Raw genomic sequence first — 17,951 nt, 5'->3', positions numbered from 1 at the left:
TAACTGACATTTTGCTTATTTTTAGTAGAATAGAACGATATTGGCGATCCAAACAAACCTTATTGATAATCAGTTAGATTCCTGCCAAATATTCATTTATATCGGTTACTCATGACCGAAAAATTTATTAAACTTTGCTTATAATGTACAATTTTAAAATTTAAAGAATTTAATAAAATACCAGAAGATACAAGAGCAATTACAATTTAATATGTATCACCTTCTGTTTCAGATTTTAGTAGCAACTTCAAATTTGTCACCGAATCAACCAGTCATAGAGATTAGAGGAAAATATATGTTGGCAACGCAGTATCGTCAACAGACGGTGGTTGTATCCAAGAGATATCCACCATTCATATTTTTCTACCAACTTCCTAAAGATGGGGCTGAAGTCTGTGTCGATGCCAGAACGTATGGTAACGACGCCAGGTTCGTTCGACGTTCCTGCAAACCGAATGCAGAGGTGCGTATCCGTCCATTATGTTTATACGCGCAGTGAACACACTATCATTTGAATATATTATATATCTAAAAAAAATTCTGGAACATAATTTTTAACCATTATCTCATCATGTTATCTCATCATGTAAGGTAATATAGAGTGGCCCAAAAGTAGTTATACAGTCCTGTACTGATCGGCCATGACATTTTATATCATTTACTTATTATCCATACAAGTTTTGACTTAGTTTCTTCATTATGTGTTCTTAATTTCTTTTCACTTATACGTTAGGCTCGGAATAGACCGAAGCAAATGAATTCATTGTCTTAATTAAAATGCCATACATGATCGATGCTGGTCTGTATACCTACTTTTGGTCCACCCTGTATATTAATGCATTTCGGCTTATTATTACTATTATTATCCTATCTCAAATCATGCTAAATTCATGACTATACGTGTCATAGTAAATTCTTCAGCTAAAACTTAGAATTGAGCAATGTATCAAACTTTAGAGAACACATATATTCTTCATACTCAAAATTTTTTAGTATTGTAGTGCAGCGAATGCTATCTGCGGAAAAAAAAATCTGGGTAAACAGTGATTGTTAGTTTTGTTATAATCTTTTGAAGCTTTTATTTGTATGGTGTTGCTTGCAATTGAACTATGGTTCAGTTTGATATGTATGGAGTCGTAAGATGATGATGTGCATTCTAGTACAACTACGCGTAAAAAGTGATGTTTTGAGACAAAGAATCTTTGTTAGGTAAATGTAAAGACTGCAGAGATGAATATTCAACTTTGATTTTGACTGATAACTATTCAATAACCAAAATAATAATCCGTGCAGTTCTTTAATTCTTTATTCTTAAGAAACATGCTCCTCATAATGAAAGGAACAATATATTAAAAACTTCACGGATAATTTTCTAATTATTGATGCAGCTTATCTTTGGGTTAAGTTTGTATATTCATCTTTTGTCTTTGTTTTATTTTAAAACTGTTTCCAGTTTAATTTTAAAAAATCGAAGGCACATTACAATGAAACATGGTAATAAAAACTTTATATATATATATATATATATATATATATATATATATATATATATATATATAAATTAGCAAGCATGTATAAGAGATATACGCATACCCTAACCTTGGTTAAGCGTATGGGTAGAGATTAAAGAATTTAATGTTACTTTACGTTTCTAAATTTTAATATAAGATTTTTTTCTTTTATTGAGAATACTTTTAAATGTTCATTGTATATACATGTAAATGTTCATTTATTTAGAAATATTTAAGCTGTTTGCTTCAAATATTAAAGTGAACTTCCATGTCTCTGTAAATATAACTGCGGAAAAGAAACTGTAATAAAGTTAACTGAACAATAATAACTATACTAAATAATTCATGCCGTGTACCGCTAAAACCCTTCAATTCAAAATGGGTTCAACATTCTTTTGTGTCGTTTCAGGTTCGGCATTGTATAGAAAAAGGAACATTGCATTTGTACATAGTTGCGTCAACATTTATTGATAAAAACTCTGAAATAACTGTACCTCATGATCAAAAGGACTTTATGATGCATTCTCCTTGTGCGTGTATGAATTCCAAACTTTGCACGGCGTTTATGGTGGAAAAGAAAAATGGTTTTACGGAAACAGAGTAAGTAAAATGTCAGTATTTTTAAGCATTTCATAGATGTCCATACGGTTTCGATTTCCATCACATGTGTTGTAATTTTCCTCTTAATAGTTTCAAGTCTAAAACAATTGGTATGTAGTCAGTATTCTGGAATTATTTCTAATTTTAGTGATGTTTGTGAGAGGTTGAACTATCATCATGCAAATGAAATTACGGTTCTACTGTTATTGAACCGCAACCCGATGTGAATTGTCGAAGTTTGAGTGCAGGATGTTAGTTGGTGCTAGACAAGTGGGGTATACGATTTCTGAAGTCATCCGGAGGCCGCCCACGTGTCTTGAGGCGCGACCTGCAACGTCTAGGTAACTCATTCGGGCGAACAGAAATCAACAATACTTGAACTGGCAGTATGAATCAATCCAGGATGTCCCAGCGATGTATCTCAGTGGTCAGTGCAGCGCAATTTGATCTCCATGGGATATCGCAGCCGCAGACAAACTCGAGTGTCGCTACTAACCATTGGCAGCGATGACTCAACGTGGATTGGGCATTAGATGGCTGGGAACCGTGGTTAGATGAGTCATGTTTCCAGTTGGTAGGTACTGATTGTGCGGTTTTAGTGTGGCACGTACCCTTAAGACCATGCACCGAAGTTGTGAATAAGGCACTCTTTAGGCTGCTGATGGTTCCGTAATTATTTGGGGCTTGTTTACATGACATGGTTTGAGTCCTCTGGTTCGTTTGAACTAAACATTAACCGATCATCACTATGTTCAGCTGCTTGATGTCATCTACAGCCCAATATTGACTTGTACTGTGCCATCAATGGGACTTTACAGGATGACAATGCGCCATGCCACCGGCCCCCAATAGTGTACGACTGATTTGAGGAACATTTTGACCATTTTCAATACAAAATTTGGATCCCTAGATCTTCGGATATGAACCTTAACTAACGCATGTAGGATACTATCGAACGGTTGATTTATGATCAGAATAATCCACCATAATAACCACCGGAAATATGGACAAAAATCGAGGCTGCATGGCTGCTCATGACTTCAGGGATTTTCAGCGACTTGTCGCGTCCCTGTCAAAACGAATTGCTGTACTTCTCCATGACTGGAGTGGTCCCACACTTCATTAGGTGGGTTCCCCGTGACTTTTTGCACTTCATTATATGTATAATATTGCAATAAAATTGTTTTTGATGTGTAATCGCGGAAAACTTTTGTTGTTTTATTGAATGAAAAGTGGCAAATGGATCACAGTCTTTGTAACTCCTCAGCTGAAATCTAGTCGTTTTCTGAGCTAAAGTCTAGCCTCTCAATGAAAACTATTCAGCGAATGCTAATTTTTTAAAATTATTATTATGTTAAATTACATTGACATCAAGTTAATAGTAAAATCGGGAAGGAATGGACGGAAAGAATAGTATACTTTATTATTATTATTATTATTATTATTATTATTATTATTATTATTATTATTATTATTATTATTATTATTATTATTATTATTATCATTATTATTATTATTATTATTATTGTTATTATTATTATTATTATTAAACTAACTTGTGGGATACATATGCGACACAATTAAACAGGTGTTAATGTCAGTGGTTTACAATTTAAGAAAGATGTCCATAGATATAAAACAATTATCTGACGTAAGCTGGAATACGGTTGCATAGCCTGGACTAATATATATGAATCAAAGAAACGATCGAGAGAATACAGAAAAGTTTATTAGCTGTTCGTACAATCATCTCAAATTATATCATCTTTATTATGACTATAACAGATTCTCTGACCACTTAAAACTAGAATCCCTTGCAATAAGAAGGCAATACAACAACACATTCATTGGGAAACTAATTGGAAACAAGATAAACAGTCATCTCATTTTGAGAAAAATATTATTCCAAATTCTAGCTCGCAGAACAAGAACAAAAGATTTATCATATGTAAAGGAAAATACAGTCACTCCTGAAAGTACTTACACAAGATTGTAAAATAAAATTCAGCGTTATTTGAAAGCTTTTACCAAGAGAAACCATATCATACACTTCGCGAATTGTAAATGGTAACGGCGAATATCTCAGTATGGACCACATACATTATTTGTACAGCGTCATTGTATTATTATTTATATAGTTTCATATTTTAGAATTTTCGTGTACAATAGTAAGACTATCCATGGCTTTGGATTGATTATTTTAACAAAAGAAACACTGACCAAAGCTTTAAACCTACTATATTTTAAACTATAATATGTAACTGTTTCGGTTATCTAACATATTCTTCTTCATATATATATATATATATCTGTGTTTTCATTTATGATCTATAGGGTCTGAGGAAGGATATGTTAGATATCCGAAACCGTTACATATTATAGTTTAAAATATAGTGGGTTTAAAGCTTTGGTCAGTGTTTCTTTTGTTAAAATGTTATCCAAGCAAAAAGTGTCTATTCCCATAATTACTTTTTCATTCGGATATTTAAGTTTTATAGATGTACAATAGTGCTATAGTGGGTTTCTAGCAGTTTTTAGCACTTTAAAAAAAATGTTATTGAAGCTCTATATATATATATATTCATGTTACTTTTTGCTTTTTCTTAAGTCTCATAAAAGATATCATTTCAGTAGAGAGAGGCGTCGAAGAGGGAGAAGAACGACATCTTCGGAAGATGGGGAACCGCCTCCTTCAGTTCCAAATTTGCGGCGCACTACGGTACCGAAATCTCCTGTAAAAAATCCTCCTCCATCTGCTGAAGAATCCACAGACACATCTCGGCAAGAAAATGAATCTGAACAAACAACCGAAAAAAGAAAACTGGTAAGATACTTGGAATAACTGGAAAAAAAAAAAAAGTCCGTAATTTAAACTAACGTATTCAGAAATGAGAAACTTGTTATTGTGTGGAATCTATCCCAACACGTCAGAGTTCATAGGAGAGATAGTGGCAGGGAGATACAACCAATAATATATCGAAGTTCAAAACTGAAACAAGTTTCTCCCCGTAGTTTTCTCTACATCATGCTACAGCTATATTTAAAATGAAACAAAAAATAAAATAGGGTGAAAAGAAATATTTTTAAGGAAAAAAGTATAGCATTATTTTTAAAAATATTTCCTTATTCTTTGCTCTCAATAGTAACTGCAACATGATCTAGACAATTACTGAGAGTACTTTTTTTAAAATCTGGAAATCATAAAAATAACTTTTTTTTTTTTTTTTTTAATGTCTAACATTTCCGAACCCTGTGAATTTCATTTTCACTGCCATTTCTCAGATCACGTAATTTATAATTGACGATAAAGCTTTTAAATTGTTCTCCGTCTCCTTAATTGCTGTAAGTGTAGTTTCAGGTCATTGATAAGTGACAGTCATCCGATTTTTACCGTTAGAAGAGTAAAAATATTGATGATTACCTAAAGATAGTAGGGAACATGTATTCAAGGAAATTTTAAAGTATCAGACCTGACATTTTAGCAAGGAGGAAACTGTAATTTATACTTATACTAACGAATCTTGTTGTTAAGTCAACCCGGCTAATGTGTTAATGCGGCTCTAGACTTACTCAGCTATTAAATAAGCGAGTTTTTTAATAATAATAATATAATAATAATAATAATAATAATAATAATGAACAAGTCAAATGTTCTATAGATATAATAATTTTTGAATTCAAATTCCTGATGCATAGGTATAGAAATTACAGATATATATTGGATTTCGAAAGGCTTTTTGTCTTCCAAATGACCATTTTAGGCTGATTTTAATAGAACACACTTTGATTCTCGTTTACATCCTAAAATAGTACTAAACGAAACTGATAATAATTGACAAACAAGAAATACCTTCGCATTAGCACTTAAGCCTAAATTTCAAATGTATAAACATAACACAGTTACCTTAGAGCTTCAATCCGTTAGTTTTACTACGAAGGATGAAAACTCACATTTCATTGGTATTTGGATTGTTTTACAAAACAAAAATATTTAATTATATAACATGTTATATGTTAAGAAGTGTGATATTACACTTAGTAACCACAAAGTTTTAGTATACTTTACAATAAGGATTTTATGAAATGTCTACGCAGTAATTGTACGCCTTCCGTCATAGTTACTATTGCTGCTTATTTACTTAATATTCCATTTCTACTAATACAGATATTTGTATGAAGCACTGTTGATTATCGAAACTGTTGCCATGATCACCGCTGCTAGAAGAGCGGCGAACAGAAGACGATAAACTTCTTTCCTTCCAAATGAATATATTTTGTATTCGAATGTCAAATGGCAAGAAATTTCCCCTTAGAAATGAGATTATCACAATCATACATTCATTTTTTTCAGACACGCGAAGAACGGAAAATGGAAGCTATCATGAAAGCTTTTGAGAGGTTAGAGAAAGCCGAACAGCGTAGGCAAGAAGTGTTGGCTAGACAGGCTCAGAAAAAGGAACATGATACACCAAAGAAAGAGGAAGAAATTAAAAAAGAAGAAGTGGTGGTGAAAGAAGAGGAACCTGAAGTAGCGAAAATTCAACCTTTGGATGCCATAAAACCGGTTGTCGAAAGACCCAGAAGAAAGGGGTAAGAACGAATATTATGTTGTATTTATACACACGTAGTACAGTGTATTACAGTTGGAAGTTAATGTTTAGAACAATGTAAAGAGCAATTCAGTAATCGGATATAATTGTATTGATTAATACCTTGAGAAGAAATTTAAGCCCTTTCTTTATGAAATCAGTGTTTCTTTTGCTTGATTGTTTGCTCCCTGTTCTGTGAATTGTATGGCTATGAATTTAAATTCTTGATTTAGGGAATTAATTTTTACTTTCCGTGTTGATCCATCATCGTGATGAAATGAGTGCAATAACTTTGATTAAAGCATGACGAATTCCTGACTAGAAACCACTATAATGGAAGTGGATTGTGACTTCACATCACTAAATTAAATAACAAGAAACCTGGGCAACCAAGATAAGTTCGCTAATTGCAGCACCATAAAGGATATTTTATGAAGTCAACTGAATCTTCAATGATCTAATTGTACCGAGTTATTATTAGTTCAAATACACTTGATTTTCTAAAATTAAGTCCGAACTTAAAAAAAAAATTAAAATTTCATCTGAGGATTTATGTTTATGAACTAGGTGTATTTTAAGTAATCTTTAAATTCATGTTCGCGCAGAGAGCACGAGAATTTGAACTATCTCCATAACTATATATGGAGATGGACTGACGCATATTTTGTACTCTAGTTTCGTCTAAAATTTCTAACACTGTATAATATGTTCATATAAAGAATTTAAGGTTACCCATTTAATCCCAAATTATTTTTGTTTCAGAATTTCGCAATTCTTTCTAAACTTACTGATTCTGATCTCATTTAATACATTTTGAGAATTTTAGTAGTAGCAGATGGACTGGTAACAGGTCTTTATTGTACAAGACGAAATAAATCCACAACAAATAATCCACTAACAAAAATTTATAAAAAAATAATTGTTCCCATTTGGGAACAGTGGGCTTAAATTGGTAAAATAACCCAATGAAAGTTAAGCTTGAAGATTAATTTTTAAGGAAGTTCTTTTCAAGAAATTTTTAACTTTTTTTTTTCGATTCTTAATTTATAGTTTTTGCAATTGTCTATATTTCATTATTCTGAAATGGAAATTCATACTCATACACTCCTTGGTATTTATTATGTATCTAATTAGAAAAAGCTGTTATTAAGCTAATTCGTAATACCAGGGAAAACAGGGAGAGAAGTGAAGTGATTCATATTTAATACACTACATAAAATATAGGAGTTTGTCATATATGTTTTATTTATAGACTAGTCAGAGTTGAGAACAAGATCTTCTCTTGATGTATTCCAAAGGTTTTATCATTATCTCCTTTCTGTTCTATTAATGTTCCTTATGCATTCATTTTCATGTTGTGAATAATGTTACAATGTAAGAATGTTACTACGTAAACGAAAGTACTTTCTTTGGTAATACTTGTAACGTTTGTGGTCCTTTATAATTTTCATTAGTTTCGTTAATTGTTGGAATGTACTTTACACGTTCTTCAGGAAGAAAGGTCGTGGCCGAACAAGTACTCCTCAGAGGCGAAGATCTCGTGTGAACTCTGGTGAATCGGACATTACTTCACCTGACGAAGCCACAAGTATAACTACACCAGGATCTCAGTCCGTACCTCCGCCAGCTTTATCTCCTGTAGCCGCTGTGAATTCTTCTCCTCAAACACCTTCAGTCGCGAGTATACCCAGTATTCCCACAGTGGATAATACCTGTAATGTCACCAGTGAACAACAAAATGCATTGTCATCAGCGCCGGCATTACCTCTTCTCCCAGCTGGAGTTCCTCTTACACCAGGATTTAAATTTCCAAAAACAAAGAAGGTAATATTGTATTTTCATTTTATGTAAGACAGTAATTATTAAGAAGATAAGTGAAACACTATATATTGTTGATTCCTTTAGTAAAAGTTTTCCTATAGGTTGTCAGCCACTTCTAATTTCGAAAGCCTTGTACCATAAGTGAAGAATGTGTTTAAAAGTGATTTGGTCTTTATATTAGGGACTTAATTTGGTGAACAAGACCACATAATAAGTGGCTGAAAGCATTCAGAAGAACTTTAGAAACGCAACCAATGAAGTAAGTGTTTCATTTATCTCCGTAATAGTTAAATTAAATCCGCTTCTTTTCTGGTATAGGTGAATTAAAAATTGGAGTATTCTGTTAGGTCCCTGTATCTTCCAGAGATTTGCAAAAGAGTTAGCCTTTGGGTGGGAATGGGTTAAGCTGAATTTTTTCCTTTTTTTTCCCACATTTTCTTGGATACTCCAGAGAAATCCTCCACAACTAAACAGGAATCATCATCTGCTTGTATGTATAAAACAGATTACGGAATGCTCGTCCCCGTTGGCAAGTCTTATTGATTAATTTTACTCAGACATGCACATATTAATTTTATTGAAATGTTTTTACTTTCAACAACAAGGGTTGCACGGTGGCTCAGTGGTAGAACGCTTACCTCAAGTATGTGTGGTCCCTGGTTTGATCCGCGGTCAAGTAAATTTGATGAACAACAAGATGTTTGAGATTTCTCGGGATACTCCTGTTTCCTTCCACATTCTCATCCCATCGATTCTTCCATCATTATTCACTTGCTTCAATCCTCCGTATCCCTTAGCCTAAAAAGCATAATCATGGGACGTTAAACTGGAAGTTTTCATTTCATTTCAATTTCAACAATATTTCACTGATGGAAACTGTGAACGTAATGTAAATACACTCATCACTAAATATACAAATACAAAATTCACAATGTGCAAATAATTAAAAAAAGAAAAGCGAAATTTCTCAAGTAGACTTGGACATTTCCTGCAATGTTGATATTATTTGAAACTAAGAAAGTGTACCAATAATTCAGTTTTTTTAATTTTTTTAAGTGGCATTTTAATTATTCCAAATTGTATGTTTGGTTGCGTGGAGTTTATTGTGAGTTTAACGTCCCTTTCAGCAGCGATGCTATATGAGAGGTGGACCTACGGATTAACGTGAAATCCGAACCACATGTGTAAGTTTGCTCTTCATACCTATAACATCTGTGTAAGTACGAATGGCATTTAACATTCTGCTATACATAATGTAAAGGCATCCATATGACAGAGTGCGCTCCAGAAGAAGTTGCCACCTCGTTGCTGACGTCCCCATTAATCCCCCTACTCATACGTACATAAGTCGCTATACGCGTTTAGACATTTGCCGTACTATATGACCAATCTACGAGTGCCATTATGGAAACATTTGGAAGGTTTACGTTCGAACCATTGATGGACGAAGGGCTTCACCTCGTATTTGAGTAAAACTTATGACTTTTCAACACCGTCTTTAGGGGACCAAAGATGTAAGTCACAAGGTGAAAGGTCAGGGCTGTAATGAGGGTGATGTAACATAGTTTGACCATGACAGTAATTATCACTTATTCCTGCTCACTCTTCCCGAAACATTTGTGATCAATTGACGACTATTGTTTTCGATACACATGCGTTGCCATTCCTATTCTTCATCCGACGAAATTTTTGGGAGGCAGGTCAGCTGGGTGACATTTTTTTTAGCAATAAGGAATCGTATGACTGATCATATTTGGACGGATCGTGGAATCGGAACGCCATATTTCAACGGCTATTGCTGCAATGACGAAAAGCAAGGAACCATTATTTTTAAGGTACATGAACCATGATATACCACTACAACTACACATTCCTTTCATCACACTATATATTGTATTTATGGCCAACTAACAGGTTTCAGTTGATCGACCCTCATATACTTCAAGAGGCAAGTGACTAACAGTTGTTTAGAAGTGGGCACATTAGATCTAATCAGATCAGACTTAAGTCTCACCAAAATCTCAATATGTAAGATCGAAAACAAATTCGTTTGCTAATTTTTTGTGTGTAGCGCATAAACAAATTCGTTTGCTAATTTTTTGTGTGTAGCGCATAGAATACCATTAATAAAACACTAATCTTATTTTTCATATTCTGTAAGTACATAATTCTCAGTACCTCTGAGGCTTTATCAGACTCCAAGGATATAGTTGTCAAATAAAAGAATACTTGTTAAGCTGCAGAATGTGTTTGAAAATTAACTGCATAATATTTTTTTAATCTTGAAGGGAAAAAAAAAATAGAAGTTTATAATTGTTCGCACGTATAGATGTTGCAGTGTGTGGATTTCTGTTGCAAGTTCTGAAATCGTTGAAATCGCTGGTATAGTATGGTTAATATATATGTGTGCAACTAGAAAAGATTAAAATTCAATCTCATCATTCTTACCTTTATTGTTAGTAATGAGGAGGCCATGGACGGTATGAGGTAGAGTGATAGTTTTGTAAAGCAACCTGTTAGTTGAACTGATTCTATATGCAAAGAAGTGTTAAAAAGTTAAATACTGCGCTTGGTTCCTAAGTTGTAATGTACGTCACTCTTAGGGTGTATTAGTTTTTATCGGAATGTATGTAAAATGTTCTAAATATTGACAGTTGTATAAATTTTATATTTAGTAGTTCTTATTTTTTGAATTCACTTCTAATTATAACTTGCCAATTTTAAGAGTGAATGTCTATGACTGATTAGTAGGGCTAGGAGTTTTTCGCAAGTTGCGAAATCGCGAAAGTTTTCCTACAAAGCCGAAAGTTGGTTTTCCAACGAACTACGTCAGATTGAGTAAGGAAATAGATATTTTGAAGTCGCGACAAAATGCGATAACTGACATTTTGAGCGAAATGTACCGCAAAACGCGACAAATTGCGAATTTTTAAAAACATTAATTGAAGGGTAAGGGAAAAAAAAGAAGGAATGTCATAAAATTGCATTTTCGAGAAATCGTCGTTTTAATATTGAAAACCGTGTAAGAAGAATAGGGTTAGTTAAATCTTTTACCCATTTTACATGGACATTTCTACATTTACTCATGCTTAGCATATACAGTCAAATAGTGCCAAGAGTCACCAACAGATACAGCAAAGCACCAGAAAAAGCACCCATGGACATTTCTTGTTTTTTCCCCTTACCCTTCAATTTTAGTTGTTAAAATACAGAAATAAAAAGTTTAATTTTTCAAAGGGGAGAAAAATTTAAACTTCAATAACTTGTGCCTGTCGGCAATATGGCTTCCAATAACGAATACTGACTGTGAAAGGATTTTTTTTTTTTTTTTTTTAATACAGCTTGGTAATCAATGATAGAAAGCTACAAATGAAAGAAGAAAATGTTGAAACACGCAACATGCTGCGATATACTAGAAGATACTGCAGTAATGTATTGTATACATGTGTTTTTACATGTATATATGTTTTCTGTGTATAACTAATACAGTGTGCGGTGTTTTGTGATGGCAATTGTGATGATACTGTGCTAGTGTATTTTAAGTTTTTGAACTTGTAAAAGAAGAAAGAATTAATTTGTTGTTAGTAACTGCATAAAGAATAACTTCATTGTCCTAAGTAGCATTATTGATTTATTGCTTATTACTTATATTGGGCTTACATTAGAATTTGTATAATTTATAGTAGAGTTTGTAAAATAATTTACTTAGCGACAGAGTTTGTAAAATAATTTACTTAGCGACACAATGAGAAATTTAAATCTCAAAATGCGACAAAATACGAAATTTTTAATTTCAAATGCGAAATATTGAATTTCAAATTGCGAAAAACTTCTGCCCCTACTGATTAGGAACCAAGCTGAGTACTACTGTGATAAGCTGGAGATTTCGATTTAATTCCTGGCTCAGTTCCACGCTTGTTCACTTTCAGTTAATAAAAAATATTTCTTAGATGCTTCATTAGGGATAATTGATGAGTTCATTGCACATCTCTCGTTAAAGTTAATAGTTATAAGTAAGTATGCTGCAAATGTTCAGACTTAAATGAATAGTGAAATTTGAATGAATCATGTTTTAGGTGTTAATGAATGAATGGTTAAATAAGGCTACAGATCCAGTAATGCAGCATTGTTCAGTGAAGCAAGAAAATTGTTTAGGTAACCAGTGTGAAAGGAGCACAAAAAGCAATGCAGTCGCAGCCAAAATAACAAATCCACGTCGAGCCAGCGTAGGAGCAACACCTTCCAATCGAGGTCCTGGAGGTGTTGGTACAGGTTCAGCAAAGAAGCGATGGTTGAGGCAGGCTATCAGCGAAGAATCGGACTCTCCAGGGCCTGGTCCTTACTGTTCCAGCCCAAACAGTAGAGCAGGTAAACATGAACCTTGACTTGTATGTTTTATTTTTGTTTGTCTTTTATTTGATGAACTTTCTCGAAACTTAATTGCTTAAGTGTTATCGATATTGATGGGGGTGAAACGGCTCAGCTCCTAGTGGGATTAATGAAGATACAGGATCACACTTCATAGTCTTGGTAATAATAAAGGAACATATGAGTTCCGAACAAGTGAACTTGCATTTGGTTCGCATAGTCTTTAGTTTGATTGCCGATAGGGTCAGTATAGGTGAAAATTGTTACTGTTAAGAAGTGTCGAATTGCAGAAATCGCTGCAGTGAAAGTCAGTGTATTGACAATACATTACTCAACTAATTGAATTGTAAGTCCAACCAAAATTCTGAATAGGATGAATAGATTATGTTGAATTGTGTCAGTGATAACCATATATATTTCGAAATAACTTTAATATGTATACAAATAGAACGACCACAGCTACCACTTACTTGAACAAGTTAACAATTTATGCACTAGGAGGAAATCGTAAAATCCATACTATGTAATACACCTTACCTCGCCGATATTTATACACCACAATTCTGTACTTGTACTTATGTTCCTTTCCGCTCATCCACAGCTCTGATATATTTGCCCTGCTATATATTGTCCCTCTTATCTCTATAACATACAGTATAGATCTTGTCATCTGATTGAAGAAGAAGGAAAAAGAGAGATGTTTCCTTTCACACATCATTTCCTTTAGTTCTGGTTGGAAAGGCAGTTACTCACAGGTGACGTTGCCAATAGTTATTTTTCATTCGTTTATGAGAACAACTTGCTACAGTATTAAAGCAAAATTGGTAACGTCGTGTTACAAGAAATTCAAGGACGATAATATGTAGTGTACTAGAAAAAAGTATTGAACAGGAAGGTGTAAAAAACAAGAATATTGAAAATACAGGATAGTGGTGTATAAATAGAAGTTGCATTCCATTCTACGTTGAACATTACTAGCTTTACGGTTATTTCTTTTCATCCAGACATTTTAAGTATCTGAATTATTCCGAATGAGGGGGAAATTTCAGCATTAAATGGGGATTTCATATATTCAAACTGGATTTTTTTTTTTTTTTTTTCTGTTCATGGACAAAGGATTGGTAAACGCTCGAATGAGTATTTAAATACGCTGCCTCCTTCAGTCCATTTCAATTTCAAAAGTGTACAAAAAACCCTAAAAATTAAGCGGATTACTCACTGTTTCGTATCACATGACGTCTCAACACGTCAGCCGCTTTAATGGTTAAATGAGCTTTCCTAAAATCACAAATTCCAAAAATTATACACTTTTGGAAGTTGAATGAACCGCTACATGACTACTATCACTGTGCAGGATTCGCGTAATGTATCTCAGAGAATCTTGAACAAAAAACCTCAGGAATGACGCAGAGTAAATGCGTAAGAATTCCACTTCTCTAGAATAAAATAAATCAAAACGCTGAAATTTCTGTTTTTCGACAATGTAGAAAACAAATATAGTTACATAAATCGTATACTATTTTTTAAAAAGTCTCTCAATATTTGAAAATGATATGCATTCCAGAGAGTCGCGGAAACACGAAGCAACTTGTAAAACGTTCATTGAACTTAAAAATTTTGACAGCGATGTATGGCTGCTCACCTTCCAGACCTCCAGCTGTGCCTTATAGTCTTTAAAGTCTCAACATTGCTTGTTGACGATCTTCAATGACCTACATAACCTTACAAACTTTCTCATATGTCATACACATTTATAGGTTTTTCAGCATACATTTCCAGTGTAATAATCACCCTACAACCAGAAGTTGTAGCGCGTGAATTTGAAGAATTGGGTTCCTTGTGACCAATTTGTCTCTCACCAGATGTTCATTCAGATAATGTCTTACTTGAAAGATGGTATAAGCGATGCCTTGACTTGCAGTTCGCACATAGCAATATGTATGCTTCATCTGTTTAATAATGAAATAAGCCAAGTTTTTTTTTTTTTTTTTCCAACATTTTCAATTCTGAATTTCCAATGATGGTATTTTCCTTGGATTCTGGAAACGACTGTAAAATTATTTGGACTTCAATAGAACATTGTTGGATGTCTGGCATTCAATAGCGGTATGTCAAGTTTAAAGCATATTTTACAAATATTAAAACTCTGGAATGTGTCTAAATATTTATTAAATACTTAAATTTTCAGTGGGAACATCTGCCTTCAGGGTGGGGACACATCTCATTGTGTCAATTGTAAATGAGAGAACTTTTATTGATATTGGTTATGCTTAGCGATAACATTCTGAAAACAAACTATAGAAAGCATACCATAATGGATAGTTTGTAAACAAATGTAATAGCTTTTTATACATTAGTACCTGTTTGCATCACTTACAATGTAAAACTTTATCGATAACGATTGAAAAAAACTTTAGTAGTAGTAGTAGTAATATTATTATTATTATTATTATTATTATTATTATTATTATTATTATTATTATTATTATTATTATTATTTCAGTGGATTGTTTGTCACGAGTATAAAAGTTTCAAATGCATAATTGATTTAGACACTTTCACTGGGAGTTCGACATAATAGTTGTGTCCCACTTAGAAATTTAGTATTATAATATTTAATGTATGTCGATGTGACTCTACGATTGGAGGTTACGTACTTAGTATATTGAGTAATTTAGGTTTTCGTGGTTTTCGTAGGTGAAAACTACCTAACATTGTTCAAGTGAAGTCTAGGAAGCCCAAATGGATATGTCAGTAGCCAGAATGGAATAAGATACGAACAATTAATATATATATATATATATATATATATATAAAATTAGGAAGACCGAGGCACAGACGGAAGGACAGTATTAAGATGAATCTCGCAAAAATAGGAATACAAAGTAGAAAGTGATCTAGTTAGGTCAAGAAGTCAGTGGAGAGCTTTTGTGAATGGGACACTGAATATTTGGGGTATCATTACCATAGAATTAATTGGGTAGAAAAATATAATTAAAAGATGAAAAAGATCAGTATATTTATTTCGTCATCTGTAATTTGGTTTATCTTTATTAGGTTCTCCGCCATGTTCAGATTATGTGACACCTTTAAAGAAACGAAGACTTGCCCGAGAATCAATGTCGTCGGAACAGTCATTTACACCGCCCACAACTCCGGCGTCTGATGGCGATGCTGAACTCCAAGGAGCAGCATGTTCAAATTCACCTCCCCCGAACCATCAAAATATGGTGGATTACGAGTCGGAAGATACCAAGACTACTTTAATGGAGGTACTGCTTTAAGTTTAGTTGTGTCGTTTTTAACTTTTATTTGATTTCAAGTATGGTGTGAAAAGTTGTTAGAACTCATGATGCATAGTGAATTTCTCGAACTTTTAGATGCGGAAGTTTTAAATAAGTTAATTTTAGTCAAATCTGATTTCATTCGCTAATGAAAAATGTGAATCTCAATACGAAGATAAAGATAAGGCTACTCTTTCTAGTCAAAATTGGGTTATAACTTCATCCTGTGAATTTAATACATTCAACTAATTGTTAGAAACTAATTGACAACTCGAAAATACGTAAAAATGTATGTTGAGAAGGGAATCTACCTCACAAGATTAAGGTTAACGAGGAAAGGACCGATCATAAGCGTCGCGGGGATAGTTGCAAGTATAGCGTTTCTTTAGAAAGGAACAGCAACATTACGGTGGCGCCGCCATGAACTTCAAATTCAAACATTAGTCCCCAATTTCAAATTCAAACTCGGACACGGCACATTGCGTCATCTTTTTGCTTTATTACATTTATTCATCTTTATTGAAAATCGTGTGTATATATATAAAATGATGCGTTCCACGTAATGCAAGCGAATTTAATAATGGCTTGTTTCCTAAAGATGCATTCATAACAGTCAAAAAATCCTCTATTTATTATGAAACTATTTTTAAGAGAAAGGAACGACTTTCATAAACTATACATATAGGCATGAGAAGTCGTAGCTTCGTGGCAGTTTATTACCTCTCAAATATTTTAAGTAGCCCCGCGTAGCGTAGTCGCTAACGCTCTCATGTTGTGAGTTGTCTCAGGTTCGATTTCCAGTTGGGACATTCGGTCGAAAAAGTGTAAGAGCTTTTTCAAGCCAGCCATCCTGAGTGAAGTTTTCCTCATTCACATCAGGCAGATGTCGGGGTGGTACCTAACATGAATGGTCGGAGGCCGTTTTCTTTCTTCCTTCCCAATGTGATCCCCGAGGGACGTCATCCCTTATATGTGAAGGGCTGACATAGCCGTAGATGCCGGAAGCCTAGAAATATATTTCCTAATCGTAATCAAACTTCGAATGTAATTTCTGAGTGTTCAGATTGAACGATTACTGCCTCCACTTTCACATAGCAGTTAACTGAAGAACGTTTTCTATCCAGGGTACAAGAGTGCAGATGGCACAAGTTCCTTTTAGAAGACCGACTGGTACGGAAGACTTTCAGCCTCAAAAGGGATGACTGTGGAAAAAGTGAAATCTCTTGAGAGGTCAGATCTGCGATTGATGGTGAGAATGATCAGTAGTGTTAAATTTGAACCTGTTTACCATCCATCAAATTTTAAAACGCGATTTGGATTAAAAAAAAAAAAAAAGTGTGTGTGTGTGTGCAAAGATGGTTCCAAAGAACCATATCACACGGTAGTCTCCCATCAATGAATTTGTGTCAGAACAAATCCTGTGGTTCCTCAGCTCCTCTATTCGCCTTTTTTCAATCCCTGTAACTTTTGTTCTTCCCCAAAACCACTTGCAAGGCCGGAATTTTGATTATTTAGATAATATCCAGCAGAGCAGAGCGTAACCGACGAGCTGAAAGGTGTTCAGGTTAAAGCCTTCCAGCATTGCTACGAAGAATGGAAATAACACGTCTATCACTTTGTAGTTGCTCAAGGGGACTACTTTGAAAGAGATAATCTTGATTTTTGAAAATAATAAACTTCGTCGTTAAAAGTGCCTCATGTCTTTTATCTGGCACACTCCGTATAAAGAAAGATATATATATATATATTTTTTTTTGTTTTCCTTGTTGCCAGCTCTC

General features: G+C 33.8%; 1 protein-coding gene across 3 annotated transcripts in view; it reads left to right on the top strand.

The window, feature by feature from the left end:
* The window catches only part of LOC145673251 (uncharacterized), a 98,685-nt gene that overhangs the window by 64,427 nt on the left and 16,307 nt on the right, over positions 1-17,951 (top strand). For all 3 annotated transcript variants that reach the window (XM_081742770.1, XM_081742771.1, XM_081742768.1), the window contains exons 8-14: positions 233-463; positions 1,921-2,111; positions 4,743-4,935; positions 6,463-6,701; positions 8,194-8,524; positions 12,598-12,889; positions 15,947-16,161. In XM_081742770.1, the coding sequence (XP_081598896.1) occupies positions 233-463; positions 1,921-2,111; positions 4,743-4,935; positions 6,463-6,701; positions 8,194-8,524; positions 12,598-12,889; positions 15,947-16,161 (1,692 nt within the window). The remainder of the gene's footprint in view (positions 1-232; positions 464-1,920; positions 2,112-4,742; positions 4,936-6,462; positions 6,702-8,193; positions 8,525-12,597; positions 12,890-15,946; positions 16,162-17,951) is intronic.

This window comes from Thermobia domestica, chromosome 16 (genome assembly GCF_964235325.1).
Source record: "Thermobia domestica chromosome 16, izTheDome1.hap1.1, whole genome shotgun sequence".
Lineage (NCBI taxonomy): Eukaryota > Metazoa > Arthropoda > Insecta > Zygentoma > Lepismatidae > Thermobia > Thermobia domestica.
The sequence above is the reverse complement of the archived record's forward strand: the minus strand, read 5'-3'. Positions and strand labels throughout refer to the sequence as shown.